Below are 25888 nucleotides of genomic sequence, written 5' to 3' on the forward strand. Positions count from 1 at the left end.
TGCGAGATTGTTTGCAGTTCAGAGAAATGAGAGCGAAAAGGATACAGCAGCAGGACAGAGCACTGTAGGCCTCAAACAACTGGGCTGCAATGTCCATGCGCTTGTTCTCCACCGTCTGTATGTTGTTACTCATAGCCAGCTTGTGCAAATGCGGAAGGACGACTGTGGAGACAAGGACAGATTGTGCGTGTTTACTGCTAGCAGATCTCCATAGTACTTTTCTACACCAGAGAAGTTGTCATCGCACTTACACTCGTCTCTGAACCTAGGCTCGGCGTTGGGGCCGACCCTGCCAAACGTCTTAATAATCTCCATGTGTAAGGAATGCTGATCCTGATACAGCGGGTCTTCCAGAAAGGAAGCCAGCTGCATTTTCACTCTTTCCAGCAACTGAAAAAACCCACGTAATTAAACATGGGGGTGAAATCCGGCAGTTAAAGGCACACACGTTTCCAAAACCACTACAACACTATGGCTGGAAATGACAGAAATGGTTTTGTGAGAGTAGAAATCTGTACCTCTCTTTGTGTTACAGTCTCCATAATGGTTCCAAATGCAGGGATAGTGGAAATCCTCACAGAGCTGCAAGCACAAAAAAAAAATCAGCATGCACTCAAAATAACCAACAACCCCTTCCCCAATAAAGATTCAACGATCCATCAAGCCAACACAACCACTGATCACATGGATGGAATATGTGGTAAGCAAGGATGGATAATGTCAGACGATCATGCCAGTGATAATACGGAAACTACAACACTATTACAAGAAAAAACATTTTAAAAAAAACATGATGAATAAAAAAAGACATCCAACCAAGAGAATGAAGAGACAGGATATTGGTGTTAAAATATCTCATGGCTGGGTTTAACTCACAATTCGGGACCACTGCACAAGGTAATTAGGGCCGGGGCTACCCGCTTGTCAATTAAGGCTTCGTTCATGCCTCGAAGGATCAGCTGCAAACCGGGCAGATGCAAAAGAGAGACGGGGGTATCAAACACACACACACACGGCCCAGGACCTAGCAGGGCAAGGACTTGGAGAGAGAGGGGCAGAAAGGGAGAGGGAAGGGATCTATTGTTTTGGACCCGAGGACGGGACGGGCAAGCATGCCAGGAGCCACACTGACGCACGGATAGATGTGTAGGACATGCTGCTGCTTCAAGCCAGTGGTGGTTAGTGATGATCATGCTAGGTGAAAGTGTTAGTAACACACGTGTGTCACACTTAAACAAAAAATGTTAGTTCCTTCAAGCCTGGGTTGTATCGGGGAAGCCCACAAGAAAGCCCAGATAGAGCAATTTATCAGAATTTTTTTTTTTCCTTAATTTTTTTTTTTTTGTAATCTTACAGATCAATACAATGTCTGATCTGACATCCAATCCAATCTAATCACATCTGGAGCATATGTATGATTACCACAGACAAGACTTTCTAAGTGTTTCCCTATACTGAAAAAAATTTCTTCCATCTCAGTTATAATGAAAGGCTAAAGAAAGTCGTTAAATTCTGTCAATAAACATTAAAGCAAAATTTTTCAGTGAAAATATTTGCATCTTTAATTTGTTTATTCGGAAACGGGGAAGAATGTGTGGTTATGGCTTAGAAAATTAACATGCCTCAGTTTACTCAGATACCACAAGATCCTAGGACATTGATTTTCAAACTCTGGGAAAGAAGTTAAAGTAGTAAAATGTTTTTCATAATAATGATTTCTTTTTCATTTTTTTAGGCGTTGTTTAATTTTTTTTTAACAGCAGCTCTGACAGTAATCCTGGCTGCAAGGCAAATCACAGGTTTGTATTAATGCGCTCGTTCTAATATGTTAACGTTACTATAGTAACAACTTCCACAGGGAGTTGTATGACGGACTCCTCATATAAACAGATTTAAAATTACATTTAAAAATGTACATTTTCTCTGAGGAGATTTTTTTTATTTAACATTTTTGGAAGGAGTCTCCAGTGTCAGTGCTTTGTAGTTTTTCCACACATCTTAAGGACAGATGGCTTTGTGCCTTTTCAGGAACATCACATGCTGTACTTTCTGGCTTACTGGCTTCAAGAGAGAAAAAAAAGAGAAGCACTGTTTCTATAAAGTAGCTACTAACAGGAACTAACTTTTTCTTCATGAATGTCCACAAGATTAAAAGTAATTTAACTGCAAAAAAAAAATGAGATGTCAGCAAGTGAAAATTCCTTTATATAGTGTTAAACCTATTTCCAGACATTTTCACTAATTTGAACTCAAGCTTGAAATCTTGTTGAAGTTTTGTTCTATTGGCATATAATTTTTCTAATTTTAAGCATTTTTTCTAGAAAAAAAGCAAAATGACCTGCCAACAGAATATGAACATATACCTTCAAGCTTGAAATGTATAAAAGCATCCAGTTAAATAATATTATATTTGATCTATAATAAACTTGCAATAAGAAATATTAGATACATTTGCCCATATTCAGGTAATTTTGTCACTGATTATTTTTCCTATAACTGGTTGCCCCATTGTGTTTTATTCCTAGAAATAATGTATACACAACATTTATTATTCTTAGATGCCTTTAAATGCAAGAAATTTTATCATATGCAGTGTTATTTCTGTATTTAGTAGAGAACCATGGATAAGTTAAGCTCAGATCCATGCACATGGGGCTGTATATGTGCAGAATGTGATATCTGTTTGGGAAAAAGGGTAAGCTTTGAATACCAAAAGTCATTATTGTTAAAGTGGAGGCTGTAGTCTTAAATTGCATTTTTCTTTCACTACAGGGAAACATGACAATGTTCTTGTCTGTGGAAAGATGTAGCTCATACATTTAACACACTAGTGAGATTCTATTAGATGGCCGGACAAGGCCTGATTTAAGGCTTCCCAGGCAAAACCAAGGCAGAGGGAGGTGTGTGAGTGACGGAGGCAGGAGGAGACTTACATTTCAGGATCACTGGAGAGAGTGATAAGTGCCGGAACAACTCTCTGAGCTACTAGGGTTTCATTCACCCCCTTCACCAACAGCTGATTGGTCAGATCAGGGGTGATGTCACACAGGACGCATGGAAGGAGCGAGCAGAGAGTCATGGAACACCACAGGAGAGCGAGAGACAGAGTGAGAGAGAGAGAGAGCGAGAGAGAGATAGGAGGAAAAAAGAGAGAAGAAGAAGAAGACAAAAAGAAAAACAACGGTAACAAAATAACCGCAGCGCTGACACACACACAACATAACAATAACACAAATGAAGTACATAGAAGGAGCTGACCACAGACTAATGGGAAACAAAAAAGTTTCAAATCAAAGGGATGTAAGAGGCCAGGCCCTTGGCACTACGTTGCAACAACAGAGAGCTGATTTACTCTTCACCTTTCAACTATAATGATTTTTCCACAGAGAAATGTGGGGGAATGGAATGAGGACCTCTGCTAAAACCATTCAGAATGATATCAGCAAGCGTGCAGCAGTACACACACACACACACACATACACACACGCACGCGCGCAAACACACACGGATGCTTTAAGCTACATCAGTGTCGTACACTGCTAGACATTCAGTGAAGCGGCGTGTACAGGGAGCACAATGCAAGAGAGGGGCGCTAGAGGGGGATCAGCAAGGTATCATCATTCAGATTCACATAATAATAATGCAACATCATAATTCATTTAAACAAAGCATGGAACGTTAAAATGAGTCATTTCTGATTACTGAAGAATGATCCAAATACAAAGAGTTTCTAGATGCAATGCATGTGTGTTTCGTCCAAAAGAAAAAAAAAATGCAGACTGACCTCAAACATGCGTGCGGCAGTGCAGCGAACGAGTGCAGACGTGTGGACCACGCCGTACCACAGCACGGTCAGCAGCAACTCATGGTAGGCCGGGTTCGCCCTAAACACACACACACACACACACACACACACACACACACACACACACACACACACAGAGAATCAGACAGTTGTTCACATGAAGGAGCACAATTTCTACTTCTAAAATAATACGCTTTAATATCTCAAAACACAATGGCGTAACACAACACACCATCTGTATCTGTATCTGTATTTGGATTTAAACCCAAAGTGGGCGTCACCTAAACCAGGAGATTTTTTTTTTTTTATTAAATATAAACCCTCCCCAGAAATGACAGCACTATTAGCATGGTCTCTGAATTCTGCCAGATTTATTTATTTATTTGGCTTTTTCCTGCTTGTGCATTTATTTTTAGGATCTGATTTATGCAAAACCTTTGTTTTGTTTTACGATATAAATGCTTTTTTAATCCTTTATTATTACAAATATAAAAAAGCGTGCTCAGTAAAGGCATCGGTCAACACACTCATATTCCTCACTGTCCATTCTGACCTTTCTTTGAACCTTTATATGTGGGAGTATGAGTCAATTTGAGCATTGACCTAAAAATAAGAATCTTGCTAAAACACTAGTGTCTAGTAGAATAGATTTCTTACCTCCCATCATTCTTTTCTATAGGAGTGTGTCAGTATTGCGATTCCAATCACAAAGACATGGCTTACATAAATACACCACTTCATACTTAGTCTTTGAAATATCTTTTTCCAAATATTATCAAATGACTAAGTAATTTGCATATATTAGATAATTACTGAAGTGTTACCATGTCCTTTTCTAGCAATTAAATGATAACACACTTATCATAATAAATTCCTAGTTAGCAAGTAGTTCTCCAGCCAGAAGACTGCTTGCAAACACTCATTCGCTCTTACATAGTTGCTGTATAGTTACCTATGAGTTAAAGTGTTAAAGTGTTACCTTTCTGCTTCATAATTCATAATTGATCTAGATAGCTAGATTGGATATAATGCAGGAAAACCAGAGATCCGCCCCTGAAAAAAGCTTTAAACCACAAGGGCATGGACTCTGTCCTCTAAAATGAAAGTTTCTTTGCGTAAAGATGTAGGCCAAGTTAATAAAAAATTTAAATAAAAGTCTGTATTGCTTTGGATGACTTGGTTTGAATTATAAATGCATTGTGTTATTTTGCCTTGACAACACTGTCATGCTATTAAAGCACAACTTGAACTCAAAACAAAGAGACTGAGAGACGAGGCAAAAAAGCCAACTTCATGCTTTCAATATTCATTTTCCAAACAGCAGTGTAAGATCTGCCTACGATGCTCCTCAGACATGCGAAATACATTTATAGTGATTTTACATTTATTTATTTATTTATTTGGCAATTCATTTAATCCAAAGTGACTCACAACTAAGCATAGTAGGGTAAGGGACCTGCTCATCTCAAACAGTGGTTCTCTATCAAATTTGGGATTTGAACTTCCAACCTAGTGGACATGGACTGCTCCTTATCCACTACATAAGGGAGCTAGGACCAGGAACTTTCAACCTGCACAGCTACCGTAACACAGTAGTAGAGATGCACAATACATTGTACAGTTAGAATTGGTTCTGTGAGGGAACTTTTTTGGAATGAGAATTTTTGGAAGGAGTCTCCAGTACCAGTGCGAAAGCTGTCAAGTTTTACAACATGCGAAAGTCTTCAGCACGGAGGGATTTGTGGTTTCTCTGTAACATGATGAGCTGCATGTTTCTGTCTTATTAACTTCAAGAGAAAGAAAAAGACATGCTGGAGAGAGAACGGGAACTTGCTTCACAGGCACATTAAATGTAACTATACTGTAAATGTATAAAAAGTATGATGTGTCATTCTTGAATTGATAAAAAAAACGTAAATGTTGGCAAACTGCTCCAGTATACGTGGAATAATACACACGTGCTATTATTGGAAAATGATCAACTTCATGGTGGAAATGGATTGTTGTGCCACATCGCTGGAATTTCATAGACGTCAATAAGTGCAAAAATGGCAAAATGAATGCAGTGTTTTTTTTAAAACAAAAAAATACTGAAAAATAACAATATCCTATTCCAAGAAAGAGATAGAGAAAAACTACTGAGCTGAGAAAAAAAAAAGTCACACAGTACCAGATAAGAAAGCTAATGTTGATACCACAGAGCGTCATGTTTATGACTGGCGTGTGTTTTGCAAAGTCTTACCCGAGCTCTACGAAGGAAGCTTTTAGACTGTCGAGCGGAGCATGGGAAAGAGACAGAGTAGTCATAACGTCCTCCAGGAAGCCCACCAACAGCTTTCGGTCTTCCTCCTGGGGAAAAAAAAGCAATTACAGTAAATATTACTTACCTAACTCGGTGTGACTGAAATAGAATTATAGAAGTTTATAAATTTTCAAACCAATTAGGTAAATATTGACTGAAATAACATTTATTTTGTCCATGTGAATTTTCCATAGCAGCCAATAAATAAGGGAGTACTTTAGGGATATCAGAAAATTATTTTGGGGGAAAAAAAATAAGCAAAACCTCCACACGCACATAGAGGTATTATTAGAAACTATGTATGTCTATGAGTTTTTATAAGAGACAATCAACGAAAATCAGATTTCCATGATTTTCACATTAACTATAAACGAGGGGAGAGAGGACCTGAAGCTCTGACCTGGTTGTAGCATGTCAGGACCCCCGTTGCATAGATGGGCACCGTCGCCTTGGTCAAAATGCCATTACCGGCTGAGGCATCTAGAAGGAAAAATTCATCCAATTACAGGACAATAATTAAATATAAGACACTTAAGAAATGCAGCATAAATGAACTCTCAACTACAGCGGACTTTTTTTTATTTGTACGGGTTATCAGGGTGGAAATTTTTAAGCGCCGCATGAATTGGTTAGATGTTTATTCAGGAAGACGCAAAGTGATTATGAAATTTTTTTTTTTTCCATCATGACTTTGATTTCTGCACCCTGCATAAAATATTTAAAACACAAAGCTTAATGTATTTCCATTAAAGCTGCCAAAACTAATTTTACTATTCAAATACCAGTTAAATTTACACCATATTTATGGATTCGATATACAGACGATCCAGTGTCCTAATTAAGAAACACACCTCCTAAACGTGTTTAAATAATACTTAATTAAAGAAAATATTTCATTTATAGAATACTTTGTATAAATTTTTTATGTATAAATTATGTATAAATTTTCTGATTAAATATAAAAAAAATTAAATTGATCAAATTATGAGTTCTGAAAGTGATATAAAATAGTATATAAAATATAAAAATTTCAAGCAGGTAATTATGGGTCACCTTTTCCATGGCTGAATCACTATTGTGTTGTTTTCCTATGTTGTAGTGAGCATATTTAGTGAATTGTAATCCATTCAGGATTCGGCCTAACTGAGGTGGAGACTGAAAAATATTCTTGCGTGATGACACGTTGAACAATGTGGATTTTTAAGTGAATCCTGATACACTTAAGAAATGGAAAATCCTAGTAAAAAAATCTGCAACAACAAATCTTAAACATTAATAATCATAATTAAGTTATAATATAGCCTCCTTGTGATTTTCTTTGCACATAAAAGTGATAATTTCACCTTCAGTTATTTAAGTGATACAAACACATAGTATAGCCACGCTAATTACAATTTGAATTAATTTTTTTAAGAATTTGATTGCCATAGCCTATAGTTTGTGTTTCATCAGTCATGTTGTACTTTTTTTAAAAATTAAAATATATACATAAGGCTGAACAAAATTGTGCGCTGATGCAGTGGCTTTTAAGAGATATTTACGACGATCCATCTAAGAATTGAGTATTTTTCCCAAGCCTGGTCGATATAATCACATACATTACACTCCCACTTGAGGATTGTGGAGTAGTATGTTATTGTTCAAGGGTTGTCATTAAAAATATTCTCAACTGACCGTATTTAGTCACGAATAGTGAAAGCTGATACAGACCTGCGTGGACCAGAATTCAACCACAAGCTTGTTTAAAAAGCAGAACATTCAAACACCGGGAGAAAAACCTCACTTACAATACGATGTAGAAATACAAATTTAACACGGTATAACAGTGCTTGTGTGTGTTCTTTCTCCCGCTGACAGGAAGGCTGTTATTCTTGGGGAAGTGAACTCTCGCTTACCCACGTTCTCCTCGGATAACCGCAGGATTTCTTGGAACTGAGGCTTCACCTACGGGATGAGAGACAGAGAATAGAAAGTCCGACTGAGCTCAAACCAGCAACGCAAACTCCTATTGCTCCGGCCAAAACCGAGCAATAAATCATACAAGGTGCTAAATATAGATCGGCCCCCCTGCTCTGACCCACCTTGGTGTTAGTAAATGTTTTCCCGAACGTTCTGCACAGCCGCCAGAAGAATCTGGAGAATTCATGCACGCAGGTGGTGGAGGCCACGTTAATGCGGCCGACGATCTCGATGAGCTGAGGAAGACTGTGGAGAGAATACAGAGAGAGTCACACTCTGAAGAGGACCACACACACACGCACACACACACGCACACACACACACGCACACACACACACACACACACACACACACACAAACCACCATCAACTGAACAAACAGTGCAGGGAGGACCACCAATCAGGACCAAGTTAAACACAGGTGGAAGTGTGAGACAGAAATGTAGAAGAACATTTCAGATATTGACTGGATTTGATGTAGAGTTTGGAGTCTGATGTGGAGTCTTGTAACAAATAGCACACAATATAGAAACAGAATTATACACACATGAACACAAAAACATCCTGACACCTCACACCTCACAGCTACCACAAACTCTTTAGTTTACTTTGAGCCATGGTTTAAAACTCGTGTAACCCAGTGTAACAAAAAGAATTATTTCCTGAAGATATCATACAAATATAATCCAACACTGATATAAATGCGTCATTATATTAATTTATTGGAGTCATTAAATCTTATTCCACCACAGGAACTAAACTATTAAAGAGTAGATTTGAAAATTTTGAAGGATCTTAACAATCTTCTTAATCATCTTAATGTTATCTTGCGATCCTGAACATGGGCAAATTTATTGAATTTTTTTTATGACAAGATTATTATAAATCAAACATAATTTTATATAACCTGATTTTAGATGCTTTTACACATTTCAAGATCAATTTTTGAGTTCTATTAGCAGATCGTTTTGCTTCTTTGTAGAAAAAAATAGAAAATATTACATCACTTTGACCACATTGACGATATTTTCACTTGCTGAGATGTAATTTTGGTGGCGTATTTATGCTTTCTTAAGTTATTTTTCTTTAGATTAGGAAATCTTCTAACACCTTATAAAAAAAAATTAGTTTGACTATAACAATAGTTGCAAAGGTTATAGAATATATGTGTTTGAATAGAAAAGAATGATCTGTTTTAAAAATCTTTTACAAATAAAGAAAATTCCAAGAAGTTAAAAATGAAATGAAGAGCTTCATTGTTTTTGCTTTATTAACTACAAGAGAGAGAAAAAAGAGAGGATGGTAAAGGAATGAATGTTTATAGCTGTTATAATGTAAGTGAATTAACTTTAATTAACTATTTTAGTAAGTTAATTAACTATGTTTTGTGAACACAACTGTAAATGGACAAAAAGTATGATGTGTCAGTCTTTAATAAATAAATTGTAACCTTTGGCAAACTGCAGTGGTATAAAAGGAATAAAACACTTCAGGACATGCTGTTATGGGAAAATAATCAGCTTTGGGGTGGTACGAGTTACTTGGCTTAGTCTGGCTACATCACACTACATCACTGTTGATTGTTTTCCTATAACAGCATGTCCTAAAGTTTTTTATTCCTTATAAATCACAGAACTGGTTATATGTTGAAAACAATGGGTTTATACGGTCCTAATATTTTCCTTTTACTTTATTCTTCAAGTTGTTTTTTTGTTTTACAGACTCCACAATTCTGTATTTTATTATTCTCTAATATCGCCAAACCATGTAACACGAGCTCTGGCAGTACAGATGGACTTCTACTGATCATGCCAAACAACACAGTTTAGCTGAACTTTAAAAAAAAAAAAAAAGAAACGAGAGACAACGAAACAGAGGTAGAGAGAGAGAGTTTGTTTGCTTTCTCTCATTCTGTCTCTCTATTTTAAGGGTGAGACATGGTGATAAAGAGAGTGTGAGTGAGTGTGAGTGAGTGTGTGTGTGTGTGTGTGTGTGTGTGTGTGTGTGTGTAAGCTGACTCACAGTTGATTGACCACCCACAGCAGGCTCTCCCACCCTGTGGTACCCTCATGCTGGAGCTGATGTTCATACAGCTGCAGAAGTGCACCCAGTTGCTCCCTGCTGCCCACAATGAACGCCACGTCCTGCAGAGGAGACGCCGGGCGCGGGAACCGGGTCACTGTGGGGTCACACACACACACACACACACACACACACACACACTGCCATTAGAGCTCGGAATAGACCATACAATCACCCAATATAACCGCTGCATGGGAATGACACTTTAATAGCACACTGAAACCAAAAGGCAAATCTGGAGCTAGGTGTGTGTGTGTGTGTGTGTGTGTGTGTGTGTGTGTGGGTGTGGGTGTGGGGGTGTGTGTGTGTGTGTGTGTGTGTGTGTGTGTATTCACCCTCGATGGGAGTGATGTCACTCTGCAGTGTGGCTCGGCTGGTGAACGGTGCGTTCTGGAGCACCACGCCAAACAGCGGAGGGATTAGAGACTGCAGAGCCGAGAGGAACATGTGCAGCTTATGTTCATCCAAACTGTGTTCACCCTGCTACACAGAGAGAGAGAGAGAGAGAGAGAGAGAGAGCCAGACAGACAGACAGACAGAAACAGATTGACAGACAAACAGAGACAGAGAGACAGAACAGAGAGAAAGAGACATTAAGAAAGAGACAGACAGAGAGACAGAGAAAGAGAGACGGATGGAAAGAGAGAGAGGTAGAGAGAGAAACAAAGATGGAGAGAGAAAGAAAAAAAAGCAGAGAAAGAGACAGACAGACAGACAGACAGACAGACAGACAGACAGACAGACAGAGAGAGAGAAATAGATTGATAGACAGACAGACAGAGATAGAGAGACAGAACAAAGAGAGACAGAGAGAAGGAAACAGAGACAGAGAAAGAAAGAAAGAAAGAACGAAAGAAAGAAGCAGAGAGAGACAGACGGGCAGAGAGAAACAGACAGAGAGACAGAATAGAGAGAGAGACAGTACAAGAGAGACAGAGGGAAGGAAACAGAGACCGAAAAAGACAGAAAGAGAGACAGATGGAAAGAGAAAGAAAGAAAGAAGCAGAGAAAGAGACAAACAGGCAGAGAGAGACAGTAAGAGAGAGACAGAGAGAAAGAAACAGAGAAAGACAAAAAGAGAGACAGATGGAAAACATGAGAGACACAAAGATGGAGAAAGAAAGAAAGAAGCAGAGGGAGAGAGATAGACAGAGAAACAGAGATGGAGAGACAGATTGAAAGAAAGAAGCAGAGAGAGAGAGAGAGAGAGAGAGAGAGAGAACAATATAATGACAGACACATATACATCAGAAAATGAGCTCGCCTTGTTCCAAATGAGCACTCAGTAAATCAGGAATAACAGCTGGGTTGTGCAGCAGAATCAGAATGAAGATCATGTTTGGCAGCACAATTTGTACTTACTTGAAATACCACATGATCCAATTTTACCCTTCAGTAAGATATATTATATTCATCATAATGCTGCCAGTTATTTATATAGATAAGTATTGAAAGAAACTCATCTAAAAAAATAAGTCGCTGTGAGTGTGAGAACATGTGAGACAAGATGATTTTGTTGATCTTTGTTATATTTAATCATCCACATCAGCTATTGTTTATTTCATTTGGTAGTTAACAATTTCTCCTTTATTTCCATCTTCTGAGACAGCTCTACAACACTAATGTCATGGATTTGCAGTGACTGGTGCTCTGAACAAAATAAACAGCTACACAAAGAATAAGAAGGTGTGTGTGTGTGTGTGTGTGTGTGTGTGTGTGTGTTGTAACCTGGAGCAGCTTCTCGATGCGGTTGAGCAGTGAGGGGATGAGATGAGACTGCAGGTTGCCGAGCTCTGTACTCCACGCTGCGAAGGCAGGAATAAACACCTGATGTGTGGCACTGATCACTCTCTCTGACAGATCACCCAAAGACAGCAGCATCAGCTCGAAGCCCTGTTCCCCACACACACACACACACACACACACACACACGTCAGAAACCAATACACTACAGGCAAGGAACCTTAGAGAACAGAACATTAGATAAAAACAGTACAGAGTTAAATAAGTGCATCATTAGTGAAAGTTGCAGCTCTGTGAGTCTTCAGACACAGAGATAAGATTTGTAAAATGTACAAATAAAGCTCCCATGTTAGACCTAGTATTTAAAAAAAAAAACATGCACAGGGACCCAGGAAAACACACAGACCAGGTAAATATGCAGAGATACACAAAGAAAGCAAGGAAACACACAGGAATATACAAGGAAAGCCAATGAACACATAAGGATAAATGGGGAAGGCAAGGAAACACACAGGGATATACATGGAAAGCCAGAAAAAACACACAGGGATACACAAGGAAAGCAAGGACACACACACAGGGATACACAGGAAAGGCAAGGGAACACTCAGGAATATACAGAAAAGGCAAGGAAAACACAGAGACAAACAAAGGAAAGGCAAGGAAACACACAGGGTTAAACACAGGAAAGCCAAGGACACACACAGGGATACACAGGGAAGGCAAGGAAACACAGAGATATAGAGGAAAGGCAAGGAAACAACACAGGGACAAACACAGGAAAGCCAAGGACACACACAGGGATACACAGGAAAGGCAAGGGAACACTCAGGAATATACATGGAAAGCCAAGGACACACAGGGATACATAGGAAAGGCAAGGAACCAGACAGGGATACACAGGGAAGGCAAGGAAACACACAGAGATATAGAGGAAAGGCAAGGAAACAACACAGGGACAAACACAGGAAAACCAAGGACACACACAGGGATACAAAGGAAATATACATGGAGAACCAGAGAAATACAAAGGATCTCAGGAAAACACTCAGGTATAAATACAAGGACCCAGGAAAACACAGGGATACACAAAAAGACCAATGGAAACACAGGGACAAAAAAAAACAAAACAAAAAAAACACAGGGGTCTTGCACAGGGACGAATACAGACATATGCACAAAGTCCCAGGAAAGCCAGGAAAACTCATAGCACACATGGGAACCTGGGGAAGCATACAGTGCCCCAGCCATGAATAAGGACACAAAGAAACACAAGGACACACATAGAAACTCAAGATAACACACAGGGTTGCACATGGGGACACAGACACACAGTCTCTCTCACACACACACACACACACACACACACACACCTGGGTGTATTTGTCTGGGTCGTCAATATACCCCATGATGACACCCAGACTCTTGACAACAGCCTCTCGCACCATATCGGCCTTGTCCTCCGCCAACATCTGCTGCAGCATGGACAGCACCAGAGAGCTGCGGATCTCCTTCTGTACACACACACACACACACACACACACACACACACACACACACACACAGTTATTACAGTGTGGCTAAGGAAAAGACACAACATGTTATAATTAGAACTGCAGAATCTGCTCTGTATCAACACTTTCACAATCACTAAGCTAAACAGACAGATACGTAATATAATTACATGCTTTAAGCCCTTTTCTTACTAATGTGGAATCCGCCCACATGTACAGAGCCGTGCCAACACTTGGATCTAGAGGAGTCGGTTACAAGTGTGCTATCTTACTAGAAGTACATTAACAATGCAGGGGGCAAACCCCAGTAACAAAATAATTCTTTAAAAAAAGAAAAAAAATGATAAAAAAACAAAAAAAGAAAAAATGCTAACCATTTCAAGTTTTTTTGCTATTTTGGTATGCATTTAATTAATAATTTTATTAAATTTATTTATTAATTTAAATGTAATAATTTATTGTATTAACCCTGTAAACCCTTTTACTACAAAATATACAGTATTTTTTAAATAATTTTTTTGTGAGGTGGCTATTAGTGAAAAAAATTGGAACCCCTCACAAAATAGATGTATTCAAATTATATTCCTTCCATAAAATCATCTGAAATTTCCTGTTGTTGTTTTTTTCCCCGCTCTTCTTAAAAACATATGATAATCGTCTTCTTTTACTTGCAGGCACAAATGCTGGGTTGACTGAAAGTTCTGCACTCTGAACAGAATTTCTCTGCTTGCTAGGGATAACTTTATAAAACTTAAAGCCGTAAAGTGGTAGTCTGGGCACATCCTTCTATTTTTGACTGTAACTCGGTGATATAGTACACTATCATTAAGTAATTTTGCAATTTTATTCAGCACAAACTTGGACCTTTAGTTAGACCAGTCATATTGAACACAATAATAAAAAAAAAGTAATAAAAAAAATAAGAAGTTACTGGAATTGTACAAGTTTGCGGACCATTTTCATGACGTGTGCCAAAGTTGTGTCTAGGAAAAAAGGACATCTAGACTACGCCAAGTTAGCTGCCACAAACTAATCAAAATCCACTGTGATCTGGCAGCGAGGCGACTGAGAGGCCTCTACAGATGTAGTCTGAGCTTTGGATTTCACAGAAACGTGGGACATGATAATGCATATCATCATAAATGAAAAATCGTTCACAAGGAACAGGAACAGTTCAGCAAAAAAAATCTCATTTATATAATTTTTCAATTTTTACCTCATATGTTTGATGACATGTTTGATGTCTGCATTTTGCTTCATTAGTTTTGCACTGGAGCTACAAAGCTAATGTAGTCAACAAGTAATAGAAGTCTACCTCACCTAAAATCTTTTCCATAAATACCTTAAACTGCATCCAGTTCTTTTCCAGGAACGTATCTAAGCGAAGTCTTGCTAAGGTGGTTTAGGACACACTGTGACTTACTGTAATGTATAGAAATTAATAACATTCTCACTTTGATACGATATATACACATATTATTATTATTTGTAAATTTTATCTTCTCTCGTATTATTATTAGTAGTAATAATAAATTTTATTATTATATGTCTTGCCATCTTATTGGTATGTTTGTTCTGGAAGCTTCATACCAAGTCAAATTCCTTGTGTGTGTGTGTGTGTGTGTGTGTGTGTGTGTGTGTGTGTGTGAGCACACTTGGCAATAAAAGCTCATTCTGATTCTGATCCTGATATTGATACATACTGATACGAAAAGTTTTGCTACGATGGCTTAGCACTACAGTTGCTATGATAGCTTTAGGCCTGCAATTCCCACGAACAGTTTTCCACTCAAGTTAACAGTTGATAACTTCAACAAAATAGACTTCATGTGGAAACTATAATGAATTTTCCTGGTTAGACAATTGCACTTTTTGACCATGTAGTACACAGTTATAGAAGAAGGAGGATGAGTTATGAGGATGAGTTCCCTTTTGAGTCTGGTTCCTCTCAAGGTTTCTTCTTCATGTCGTCTCAGGGAGTTTTTCCTTGTCACAATCACCTCTGGCATGCTCATTAGGAATAAATTCATAAATTTATTTATATCTTGAATTTATATATTTCTGTACTGCTTTGTGACAATGTTGTATCCATTGTTAAAAGTGCTACACAAATAAAATCGAAATTTGAAGACGGGAAACTGTAAGGCTATGAAGGTAACCATCTTGGTCAACTGGGAATCACTTTTACATAGTGAAATTTGGAACCTAGGGCTTGTTTTCCAAAACTGGAAAAAGGAAAATTGGAAATTATCCAACTAATAATAGTCCCCCCCGAACATAAAGGAAACTTCCAGCTTGAATGACTTAATGGCATCTTCGTCTTTATAATCAACGTGCAGTCTTAACGGCATCCAAGATTTACTCTGTAATGAAATTCAGAATTGATTTTTTAGTTTAAACTTTTTGTTGGTCTGTTTTCACTTTGGTTAAAGGTTTCCTATATTACCCACAATGCTCTTCGGCCGCCTGTGATAGTGTTGCCCTTGCTTCATCTCTTTCTAAAGAGAGCGATGGAGCTGTGCTTTAAAGTTACACAACTTTGTTGTTTAAAGCAAGTACATTAATATTTTGCGAACATATTATACTATAGACGCAAACACATCAATATGATTTACACAATTTTGACAAAGTGCGTTGTATACGTGTTCGTGCCAACAGGAACATTCTTAAAAGTATTAAATGGGACTCGATGATGGATTCGATGACATCCTGGGTGTGATGTAGTCTTGCCAGTAAGACGAATGAGTCTTACCGGCAGATACGGGGCCAGCGCTCCACAAGACTCCGCCACCAGCAGCCTCCTCTCTGGGTACTTGTGGTTTATCTGAACATACACACACACACACACACACACACACACACACACACAAAACCAGCCAAGTCAAAGAAGACACAATATGATAGAGTGAGTCCATGGGCTGACCACATGATTGCTTTCCCTTCAGTGTGTTTACCAGCTTCCCCCTCACAAGACCGATCGTCTTATTGCCAAAGCCAGTGATGGCGCTGAAAATTACTGTTTTGTGGTGTCGCTAAGATAAACAGGTGTACACTCACAATTAAATTATACTACAAGGGCGTTTATGGCTAAGAACAAACTCTCAGAGGGCGTTAGTATGACTATGAGTATCGAACAAGCTTTGATGACCAAACGGGATGTTACACATCTGTAACGAGTGCACTGTGTCTGTTTTTCTCATATTTATGAGAATCAAATGTGAGCAGAAGAAAACAACTTGTGAGGTCCGTTTGTCTGGTCCTCGTGTGGGAGCACTCTGTTTAAATTAACATTTCCTTTGCATTCTAAATGATAAAAATGTCATGTAGATGAATGAATTATAGGATAGGTTTATATAGGTTTATATAACTATAGGATAAGTTATATAGTTATATAGGGTTATAAAGGTATAACTGTTTTTCTTGCATTGCATTTCAACTTCTGTTACATAACAGATTTCAAATTGGCCATTTAATAAAACACTGATTAGGATCTGAGAGTGAGCGGTTAATAAGATTTAGCTTTCATTGCAATTCTTTATCAATTTTTTTTTAGGTCTGTGCCTATAATAGTGATTAAATTGTAATAAAAGATAAACTCCACATGTTCAAAAACCTATGACTGGTGGTGTATGTAACTATTTATAGAAATAACAATTTGTGTTGTTTTGTGTCTGAACTGCAGCACAGTGGGGTTGGTGGCAAAATGGATGCATATACCCTCAAATTAAAGCTGACATTCAGCAATGACAGGTTTAATTAAAGGGCTGATTGTTTTATTCAAAATGCTACACTGAAGAGCAGAGCCAAATTTATCACTTATACACTACAGTGTATGTTTGTGTGTGTGTGGCTTAGGGGTGAAAGAGCCGACCTGTTCCCAGCACTGTGGTAAAAGTTCCACCTCCACCCGCGTTGGGCCCACATGCCGTGCAAAAGCCACACAGCCCATAAGGATCATTTGTCTGAAGGAGGTAAAGAAACAATGGTGGAGTGTTAGAGGCAACCACCACAGAAATGAAAGTTATGCTAAAAACAGCCTTGATACCACTTTATATTAAGTGTACTTCTGCATTTCCTACAGTACAAGTAATTGCAGTGAAGCTCTAGAGCAGTTAGTCTGCTCTTTAAGAGTAAGTGAAGAGCTTGACCGAACACATCCTAAACACGAGCGCAATGAGTAATGAGTGGGGTGTAGTCGGGAACTGGGAAATACTGGGAAGTGAGGTGCTTACTCATCATTTTTTTTGTTGATATTGCATCTTTTACTCAGTTCGCCTAAGGGATCTTAATATTCCAGTAGTAAGCTCCCTGCAATAATATACATACTGTACACATCGGATTTACTTGAAGAAAGCAAACCTACTAGCTAGCTAGGACCAAGCATGGTGAGGCAGAATTTAGCTTAAACACTGCTCAAAGCTGGAACCAGCTGCCAGAAGATCTCCGATATGCACCAGACCTTTTTTTTGACTTTGTGTATAAAATGTGCTACATAAATAAATTTGCCTCGCCTATATAAAGCACTGTATATAAAGGTTCACTCTGTAACTTTTCAAAGAGATTCTAAACCTGTAATAATCACATAATTTCATAGATACATTGGAAATACTGAGATTAACAATTTTGCCATGCAATCCTTCTGACTAGTGGCTTCATTTGAAACTGCTACTTACAGTTTTCTGGGCCAGAAATTAGCCCCACCCTCTGCTAGAATGGAGCTCTACAGCTCTGCATTTTTCATTTAGACTCATATACAACTCCATTTAGATCAGTAAACCTGTATTACAGACAGTTGATGGCTCTAAAAAATATAACCTGTTTCTTTAAAAACTATCAGAGGTTTGTATTAAGGAGTGATGTTATTATTGCTGGCTAGCTAGCTAAGTTTTTTTTAAAGATATTCATCATTCATTATAGGTTTTGCTATGAATGACATAAAATACCGCCATCTAATCCAATCAAAATAAGAAACCTTAAAAACACTTGTCTTAAGAATAATAATACAGTTTACCTAAACAGTAGAGAAGCGCTATTTTCATAAGGAGCTGCATCATGAATGGAACGTAGGGTGAATTTTTATTTTGAAGTGTCCATGATGCAGATCACGCTAGTTCAAATTAGCAAAATATTGTATGATACCAAGGTCAAGGACAAGCTTGCTTTTAAATTACCTGGATTTGTGAGCAAATAAAGCAAACTTGTAGTAAAATGAGGTAATATAATGGGTGTTAAAGGAAACCTCCAGCGATTCTTCAACCCAATAACATTTGTAGCATATGAGGGTTTACTACAGACAAGAATTTCATCTCGCTTCCATGTACTGAGAAAAGATAAAAACTGGGAAGTCTAAAGGAAGTCTGTCAATAAGCATTTGCTGCGCATCAGCCTGAGAACACCGTCCCCAGTGTGAAGCATGGTGGTGGCAGCATCATACTGTGGGAATGTTTTTAATCAGCAGGGACTGGGAGACCGGTCAGAATTGAGGGTGAGTTGGATGGAGAAAAATACAGGGCAATCCTAAGAAAAAAAAAGAAAACCTGTTCCAGTATGCAAGAGACTTGAGACTGGGGCTGAGGTTCACCTTCCTAGAGGATCCGAAGCGCACTGCCTAAGATACTCTGTAGTGGTTCAAAACCAAGAAACTGAATGTATTGCAATGGCCCAGTCAAAACTCAGACGTCAGTCTGATTGAGAATCTGTAGCAAGACTTGCAACTTGTTGTTCACCAATGATCTTTATGCCATCTATTGCCAAAAAGAATGAGCAAAAAGATCAGGCTCCAGATGAGCGAAGCTGGACAACACTCCTTGAAACTGGACTCCACACTGTACCTACACACTCACACAAACACACACACCTCTGCTCATCGTCAGGTCTCTTGATGAGGTTGAAGAGGATGTGCAGTAGTTGGTCTCTCTCTTTGGGCTCGGGGTGGAGGCAGGCTGTGCACAGGATGAGTGGAATGAGCTCCTACAACACAAACAAACACAAATGCAGGTGTGAGATTAAAATAAATATAACACTCCGACTCCCACACCTGTAAACACACTCGCACCTTCGGAGGGAAGTAACAGGACACTCTGGCAAACAGGGGTCAAGGATACAGGGAACAACACAGGGCTCGCCTTCAGCACAAAGGAGAAGGTCTGAAAGTGTTCATTTGGGTGTGTGTAGTAAAAATACAGCAATATTTCTGTCCTCTTGAGAGCATGGACAAATATTAGCATAGCTTTTTTGACTGCTTTTTAAATGGTTTCTATATTCATCTGCTGGTCATAATCATAAAAATCCCATCATTATGTCACAAACTTGGCCTCCTTATGGTCATGCAGTGGTTACTTATGACGCATTAGTTCAGTTTTGGGGTCGCACTAAAAAGAGAAAACACTACATTGGTGTTTTCTTGAGATTGATCCCTATCAAACAATGTTTGGTTCACAGAGCACACACCTTTAGGGCAGGGTCGTAAATAAACAAAGCTGATGAAGACATGAAAACAGGAAAGTTAAACAAATCTGCGGCGAGACTTCAGGCAGATTGACGCCTTGCCTGTTTATTCATACTCCTCTTTTATTTCCTTCACTTTGACGGTACATTTTCACCTGCCAAGAGCTCCAGACACCCCCCTCCCCCCTTTCTGGCCTTATGCATCAGAGTCCAGCTATGCTACTTACTTCCCTTTGAACCAAGTTACAAGTCATGGCGTCTAGCACCAGGAAGAGGGGGGCATGCACACAGGCCCTTATGAAACATTTTATTTGGCCCTGATCCACACGTTGATGTGCGGAAGTTTTCTGCAATAGGAGCAACTGTAAGCTCCAGGCAGACAACAAAAAAGGGGAAGGGAAGTGACACTTATCATAAATATGCAAGGCTGAGCATATGGCTTAGCTTAGCTCACTACTTTATTATGCAGTACAGCACTCCACATGAACACAGTGTCAAGATTGAAGATTTAAAAACACTTAAATCCATGACTGGAAACAGACGTCTTAGATCAAAATAAGTCATTCAAGCTGCGAAGACAAACACTGTAAAAACACTGCAAAAAAAAAAACACTGTAAAACTAATGTACACTCAGACATTTACAATTATATAGTATTGGATTGTAGAGAAATATTTCTACTCATGAACCACACAAAAAATTGCACAAGACTAAATATAGTGTGCAAAAATATCTGCAAAATCAATGCAACAAAGAACAAATGTTTAGGTTGCAAAGGTGACCCTTATAGTTAAACTGTCCATGATAAAAAGCTGGCATTTTTCATCCTGAATGTAAGTACATTCTAAAACACTCTGTGGTGTGCTGTTATAGGAAATTAATCAACGGTGGGGTCATGTGACGCCGCCATACCTGATGCAAAGTTGATTATCATAAGTTGTTTATTATACCATAGCAATTTGTCAATAATAACCATTTTAATTTATTGACGAACAACATGTTGTACCTGATTTACGGCTACATTATTATTTTTTCCCCCTATTTTCTCCCAATCTGGTCATTTGCCAATTACCGATCTCTCCCCTATCACACAACAGCAGATTACAAAGTGTATCTTTTCATCACAGGGCAGCATAGCACTCTCAGAGCAAAGTGCTATCTACCCTCTTCCACATACATGAGCTCACAGATGTCTGGTGTCACTGTGATTGAGAGGAGAGACAGTAACGCAATCCCTCCCACCCTGACAGCCCAGACAAATATGCTCTGTCTCTCTCTTGGAGTCTCAGCCAAGTATGGCTGCATCATCATTGCGATTCAAACTCACAATCTCCTGACTAAAGAAAGAATGCTTCTCATCACTTGGGAGTCCAGTTTCATTTAATGTTGTAAAACGCTGGCAAAACAACTTAGTTCCTGTTATCAATTATGTTCTAACAGCTATAAAAAATCATATACTCACCAGCCTGTTTTTTTTAATCTCTCTTTTGAAGTGAGTTTTTCTTTTTCACACCAGCACGTCACATTACCATTTTTGCTTAGTGCCACAAACCCTGAACAGATGAGACATCTGTTTTGAGCTGGAAGAGGAGGAAAAGCGCATACTTCTTTGCCCATTCGCATTCACACACTATGTTTTCTTTCTGACCTAAAGCCCTGTAGCTAGTCTCGGGTTGGAAGAGCTGCCTTTAGCTAAATAATTTAAATAAATGCATGTGAATGGATAAAACTGAATAAAGGATCTGCTACAAAAGCCGATACGGTGCATGTTTAGAAACCTGGAGTCTCTGAACTACGGCCAGTTGATGACCCCTGGTATATAGGACAGTATCGCATGTAACTGTAGAATAGTTCTCAAGATAAGATTGTAAAACAGCAATACAAACCTTGCCATTGAGGAACAAGGTTGCTTAACATTATACAGGTGTCTGTAATCTTAAGAATGCAGAACTGACTGTAAAAACATTGGGTGTATAAGTAACTACTGCATAGAGCAGTAAAATGATGGAAAAAAAAAGAAGCAGTATAAACAGATATGCTCCTCGGCAACTGAGGATTATTCTCCTTATGTGACATGAGAAAATCAATTGCCATTCTACTGTCACCGAGCAGTTCATTAGGAACGCCAGCCCATTCATTATCCAGTCAATCAGCCAATCAAGTGGCAGCAGCACAATGAATAAAAACATGAAGATACAGGTCAAGAGCTTCAGTTAATGTTCACATCAAACATCAGAATGGGGAAAAACATGTGATCTCAGTGACTTTGACTGTGGCATGGTTGTTGATGCAAGATAGGCTTGAGTATTTTGGAAAAATGCAACTGATCTCCTGGGATTTTCACACACAACAATCTCTAGAGTTTAAACAGAATTCGTGTGAAAAACAAAAAACATCCAGTTCTGCAGGAAGAAACACCTTATTCATGAGAGAGGTCAGAGGAGAATGGCTAGACTGGTTCGCGTCAACAGGAAGACTATAATAACACAGAATCACTCTTTACAACCGTGGTGAGCAGAAAAGTATCTCACAATACACAACACGTCAAACATTGAGGTGGCCTGCAGTCAGCCTACAGTGGGCACAGACTCACCTAAACTGGACAGCTTGTCCAATCTACACCGATCTAGTCTAGGTTTGGCTCATGATTAGATTGGATTAGTTGAAAAGACATGAAAAGACAGATATCTGTGAATAGCTAGCGTCACACTAATTGACAGAGGCAAACATGCCAATTCCCCCAAGACAGCAGGATAAATTATCCTTTGACAGATGTGACTACTTGCAGGCTGAATTGCCAAATCAAAGCATTTCCAATGAAAACGCACAGTTACACAGAAATGCATATAATTGCTGGAATATCAGATGACTCAGTCGAGCCCGGCAGCTGGGAATATCACGACAGGACGCTGACATACTGTATGCACATTACTCACCGATACCTAGTTCTGCTCTTTCTGCATGCATCAGTGAAGAAAAGTTATCATTTTATTACTAATAATAATATAATCACTAGTATAGTGTTCAGCTGTGATATCTGCCCTCTCTCTCTCTCCCTCTCTCTCACATATATATATATATAAATATATAGATAGATATGTAACTATATATATAAGCTATAATTTTCTCTGACTAGCTCAAACACCAGACACCAACCATGTTCCTTGGTAAGAAAGACAATTATATACAGTAAGCCTGATGTGTTGATTGAAATATATACCATCATAACAATTTTAAGCGAATGGTGTGTGCTGTTTGCTGGATGTTCAGAATTTCATTTTAGATGTGTTTCATAGTTGGCATTTCCCTCAATGCTCACTTTTGCTTACTATGTGGTAATCAGTAACTCAAGTTTTTTTTTTTTTTTTATTATTAACACTTGCCAAATGCTCGTAGTCATTATCTCTGCAATAATGTGGGCTGAAGAATTAAAAACCTGTAACTGCAGTAGAGCAGACAGGTGTGCAACTAACACTTAATAGCCCATTGTTCTGTACCGGGTGCCATATCACAGACCTTGAGGGCGTGTCTGAGAGTGTGTGTGCGTCAGGCAGTTAAGCACTTGGAACTGAATATTAGGAACATAAGTTGGACAGTTGAGATTAACAGACAAAGCTCAAAGTCCACTAAATGAGGGCATGAATGAGGAAATTTCTCCTTCCCACTCCCTCCTGCGTTGTTTGCCTCTACTTGGCTGAGAACGCCACTATGCAAAGCAGAGGCCTAGGAGGCAGAGGTGGCATGTACCCAGCAGGTGTGACAGACGTGTGTGTTTGTGTGTGTGAAAGACTGTGTGCATGTATGCATGACTAGCTGTTTTGTGAATGTCCTTTAAACGATTTAACTGTCTAGAAGGGAAAGGAGAAATGAACATGAGCGAATGTTAACTGAATGACTGGCATCATTAATATGGACCTGTGAGTGATGTTTTGCTGGCAACAAGTGCACAAAACATCATATGCAAACTTTCTCATTACCACAAACAATCATTCTTTCAATGACAAACCTCCCCTAACATACAGTACTGTGCAAAAGTCTTAGGCACCCTATTTTTTTTAGTGCGAGCTTTGTTATGGATTTACATTTTATGACTTCCGCATTATCGATTCAGTACAAAATCTTTTTAGATTTCCAAACATTAGTTTTCCAGCACAAAATTAAATGTTACAGAAAAATGTTTATATGTCAGTAAAGAAAGCAGCATATTACATAAGAGACCACTTTTCAGACAAAAAAACAGAATGAAGGCTGCTGGGATTTGCTGCAAAAATAAGAAGCAAGTGTGACAGTCAAAGTCTCCAGAAGAACCGTGGCTGCTTCTGCAAGATGCTCAGTAACACTTACAGCTCATTTCCTTATAAAACTGCACACATTATACCTGAAACTACTGTATCTATTGTTTTTTAAGCGAAGGATCGGCACACCAAATATTGACTTTGTTTTATTTATTACTGTTTACTGCTCTTTATAGTATTTTCTTTTAATGTAGAAACATTTAATTTAATTACTTTTGAAGGTATCTTTGCTCTACAGCATTTCTTTGCATGTGCCTAAGACTTTTGCACAGTACTGTATATATTGATTTGGGAAATTAAACATGTCAGCGAATAACACCGGTACTGCAAAAAAATAAAACAAAAAAAAATATCCCACAACATATCACAATGTTGAACAATTCAACACATTTAAAGAAGCCAATGAGTCAATACAATGCAACTTATTGTATTTAATGTTACTCAGTGTGACTCAGTGTTCAATTAGCTTAGCCACAACTCATTACTAAGATTCCCAGCCCCAGAGACCACACCTCCTGCACTGAGATTGATGCAGAAGCCACACCTCCTTCACTAGGACTTTTAGGCCCAGAAACCACACCTGCTTCACTGAGATTGACACAGAGGCCACACCTCCTTCACAAAGGCCATGTCTCCTCAATTGGGACTGACAGGTACAGAGGACACGCCTCTTTTGTTGTGACTGGCAGGCACAGTGACCATACTTACTTCACCATGACTAATAGGCCACGCCTCCTTTTAATGATTAAAATGTCTCTGGGTAACATAAAACATGGCAATTAATTGACAAATATTGTTGACCACACTGCAGCCAAAGACAAATAAAGGCAACTAAAAGGTCAGTGGTCTCACGCGCACGCACACGCACGCACACACACGTGCACACGCACGCACACACACGCGCACACGCACGCACACACACGCGCACACACGCGCACACACGCGCGCACACACGCGCACACACGCACACGCGCACACGCGCACACACACACACACGCGCACACACACGCGCACACGCACACACAGGGAGAGAGGCGGACTGGCATAGCAGCGTGCATATGTGTTCCACTCACCTGACACAGATGCACAACCATTCTCTAATGCAGCAGAGAGGCATGCACCAAAGCGGGAGAATAAATGAGCAAATGCAAAAAAAAAATAAAAATCAACGCAGAAGTGGAAGACAGGGGACAAGAGATGAGAATTAGTGAAAGAAAATGAAAACACAGTCCAGTCAGTGCCGAATTCAAACTGAAGACAGCAAAACAACGACAGCAGCATGGTGTTGCCCATGAAAAGAGAGAAGTGTTTGTGTGGGTGTGTGTTTGTGCGTGCGTGTGCGTACCTCACGCTTGGCAAGCAGGACATTGGGGACAATGTGAGGCAGACAGCGGCCCAGCATCAGCATCACGCTCTCCTCACTGTCAGCGATACGTGACACCTGACAAAGCAATACACTGTTAACACACGCCCGCAGTACATAAAGTACAAGAAATCAGAGATTCAGCCAATGCCAAACATTTCATTTCTTTCCATCACACTTTTAACATTTTTGTTTGTTTGTTTGTTTGTTTTTTGGGGGGATCTTTATCACCAGGACATATAGTCATGTGATAGCGGTGGGGATCATTTCATTTCGTCTGCAAGTTTTATATTAATGCACTTGTTCTTATATTTTATCATTTCTATAGTAACAACTTACACAGAAATTGTACAGTGGACTTTCACATATACGTCTTTTAG

General features: G+C 39.0%; 1 protein-coding gene across 5 annotated transcripts in view; it reads right to left on the minus strand.

The window, feature by feature from the left end:
* Positions 1 to 25888, minus strand: part of relch (RAB11 binding and LisH domain, coiled-coil and HEAT repeat containing) — a 55254-nt gene that overhangs the window by 6853 nt on the left and 22513 nt on the right. For 3 of the 5 annotated variants that reach the window (XM_034297866.2, XM_034297865.2, XM_034297862.2), the window contains 17 exons: positions 25491 to 25586; positions 19262 to 19374; positions 17276 to 17366; positions 16157 to 16228; positions 13264 to 13404; positions 11876 to 12040; positions 10483 to 10630; positions 10088 to 10244; positions 8189 to 8312; positions 8003 to 8051; positions 6508 to 6587; positions 6048 to 6154; positions 3785 to 3884; positions 2934 to 3016; positions 519 to 582; positions 252 to 390; positions 46 to 162 (listed from right to left, as the gene is read on the minus strand). In XM_034297866.2, coding sequence (XP_034153757.2) covers positions 46 to 162; positions 252 to 390; positions 519 to 582; positions 2934 to 3016; positions 3785 to 3884; positions 6048 to 6154; positions 6508 to 6587; positions 8003 to 8051; positions 8189 to 8312; positions 10088 to 10244; positions 10483 to 10630; positions 11876 to 12040; positions 13264 to 13404; positions 16157 to 16228; positions 17276 to 17366; positions 19262 to 19374; positions 25491 to 25586 — 1846 coding nt within the window. Of the gene's footprint in view, positions 1 to 45; positions 163 to 251; positions 391 to 518; positions 583 to 876; positions 960 to 2933; positions 3017 to 3784; positions 3885 to 6047; positions 6155 to 6507; positions 6588 to 8002; positions 8052 to 8188; positions 8313 to 10087; positions 10245 to 10482; positions 10631 to 11875; positions 12041 to 13263; positions 13405 to 16156; positions 16229 to 17275; positions 17367 to 19261; positions 19375 to 25490; positions 25587 to 25888 lie in introns of all 5 variants that reach the window. The other 2 variants (XM_034297864.2, XM_034297863.2) reach the window with 2 other exon arrangements.

Source organism: Pangasianodon hypophthalmus, chromosome 22 (genome assembly GCF_027358585.1).
Source record: "Pangasianodon hypophthalmus isolate fPanHyp1 chromosome 22, fPanHyp1.pri, whole genome shotgun sequence".
Lineage (NCBI taxonomy): Eukaryota > Metazoa > Chordata > Actinopteri > Siluriformes > Pangasiidae > Pangasianodon > Pangasianodon hypophthalmus.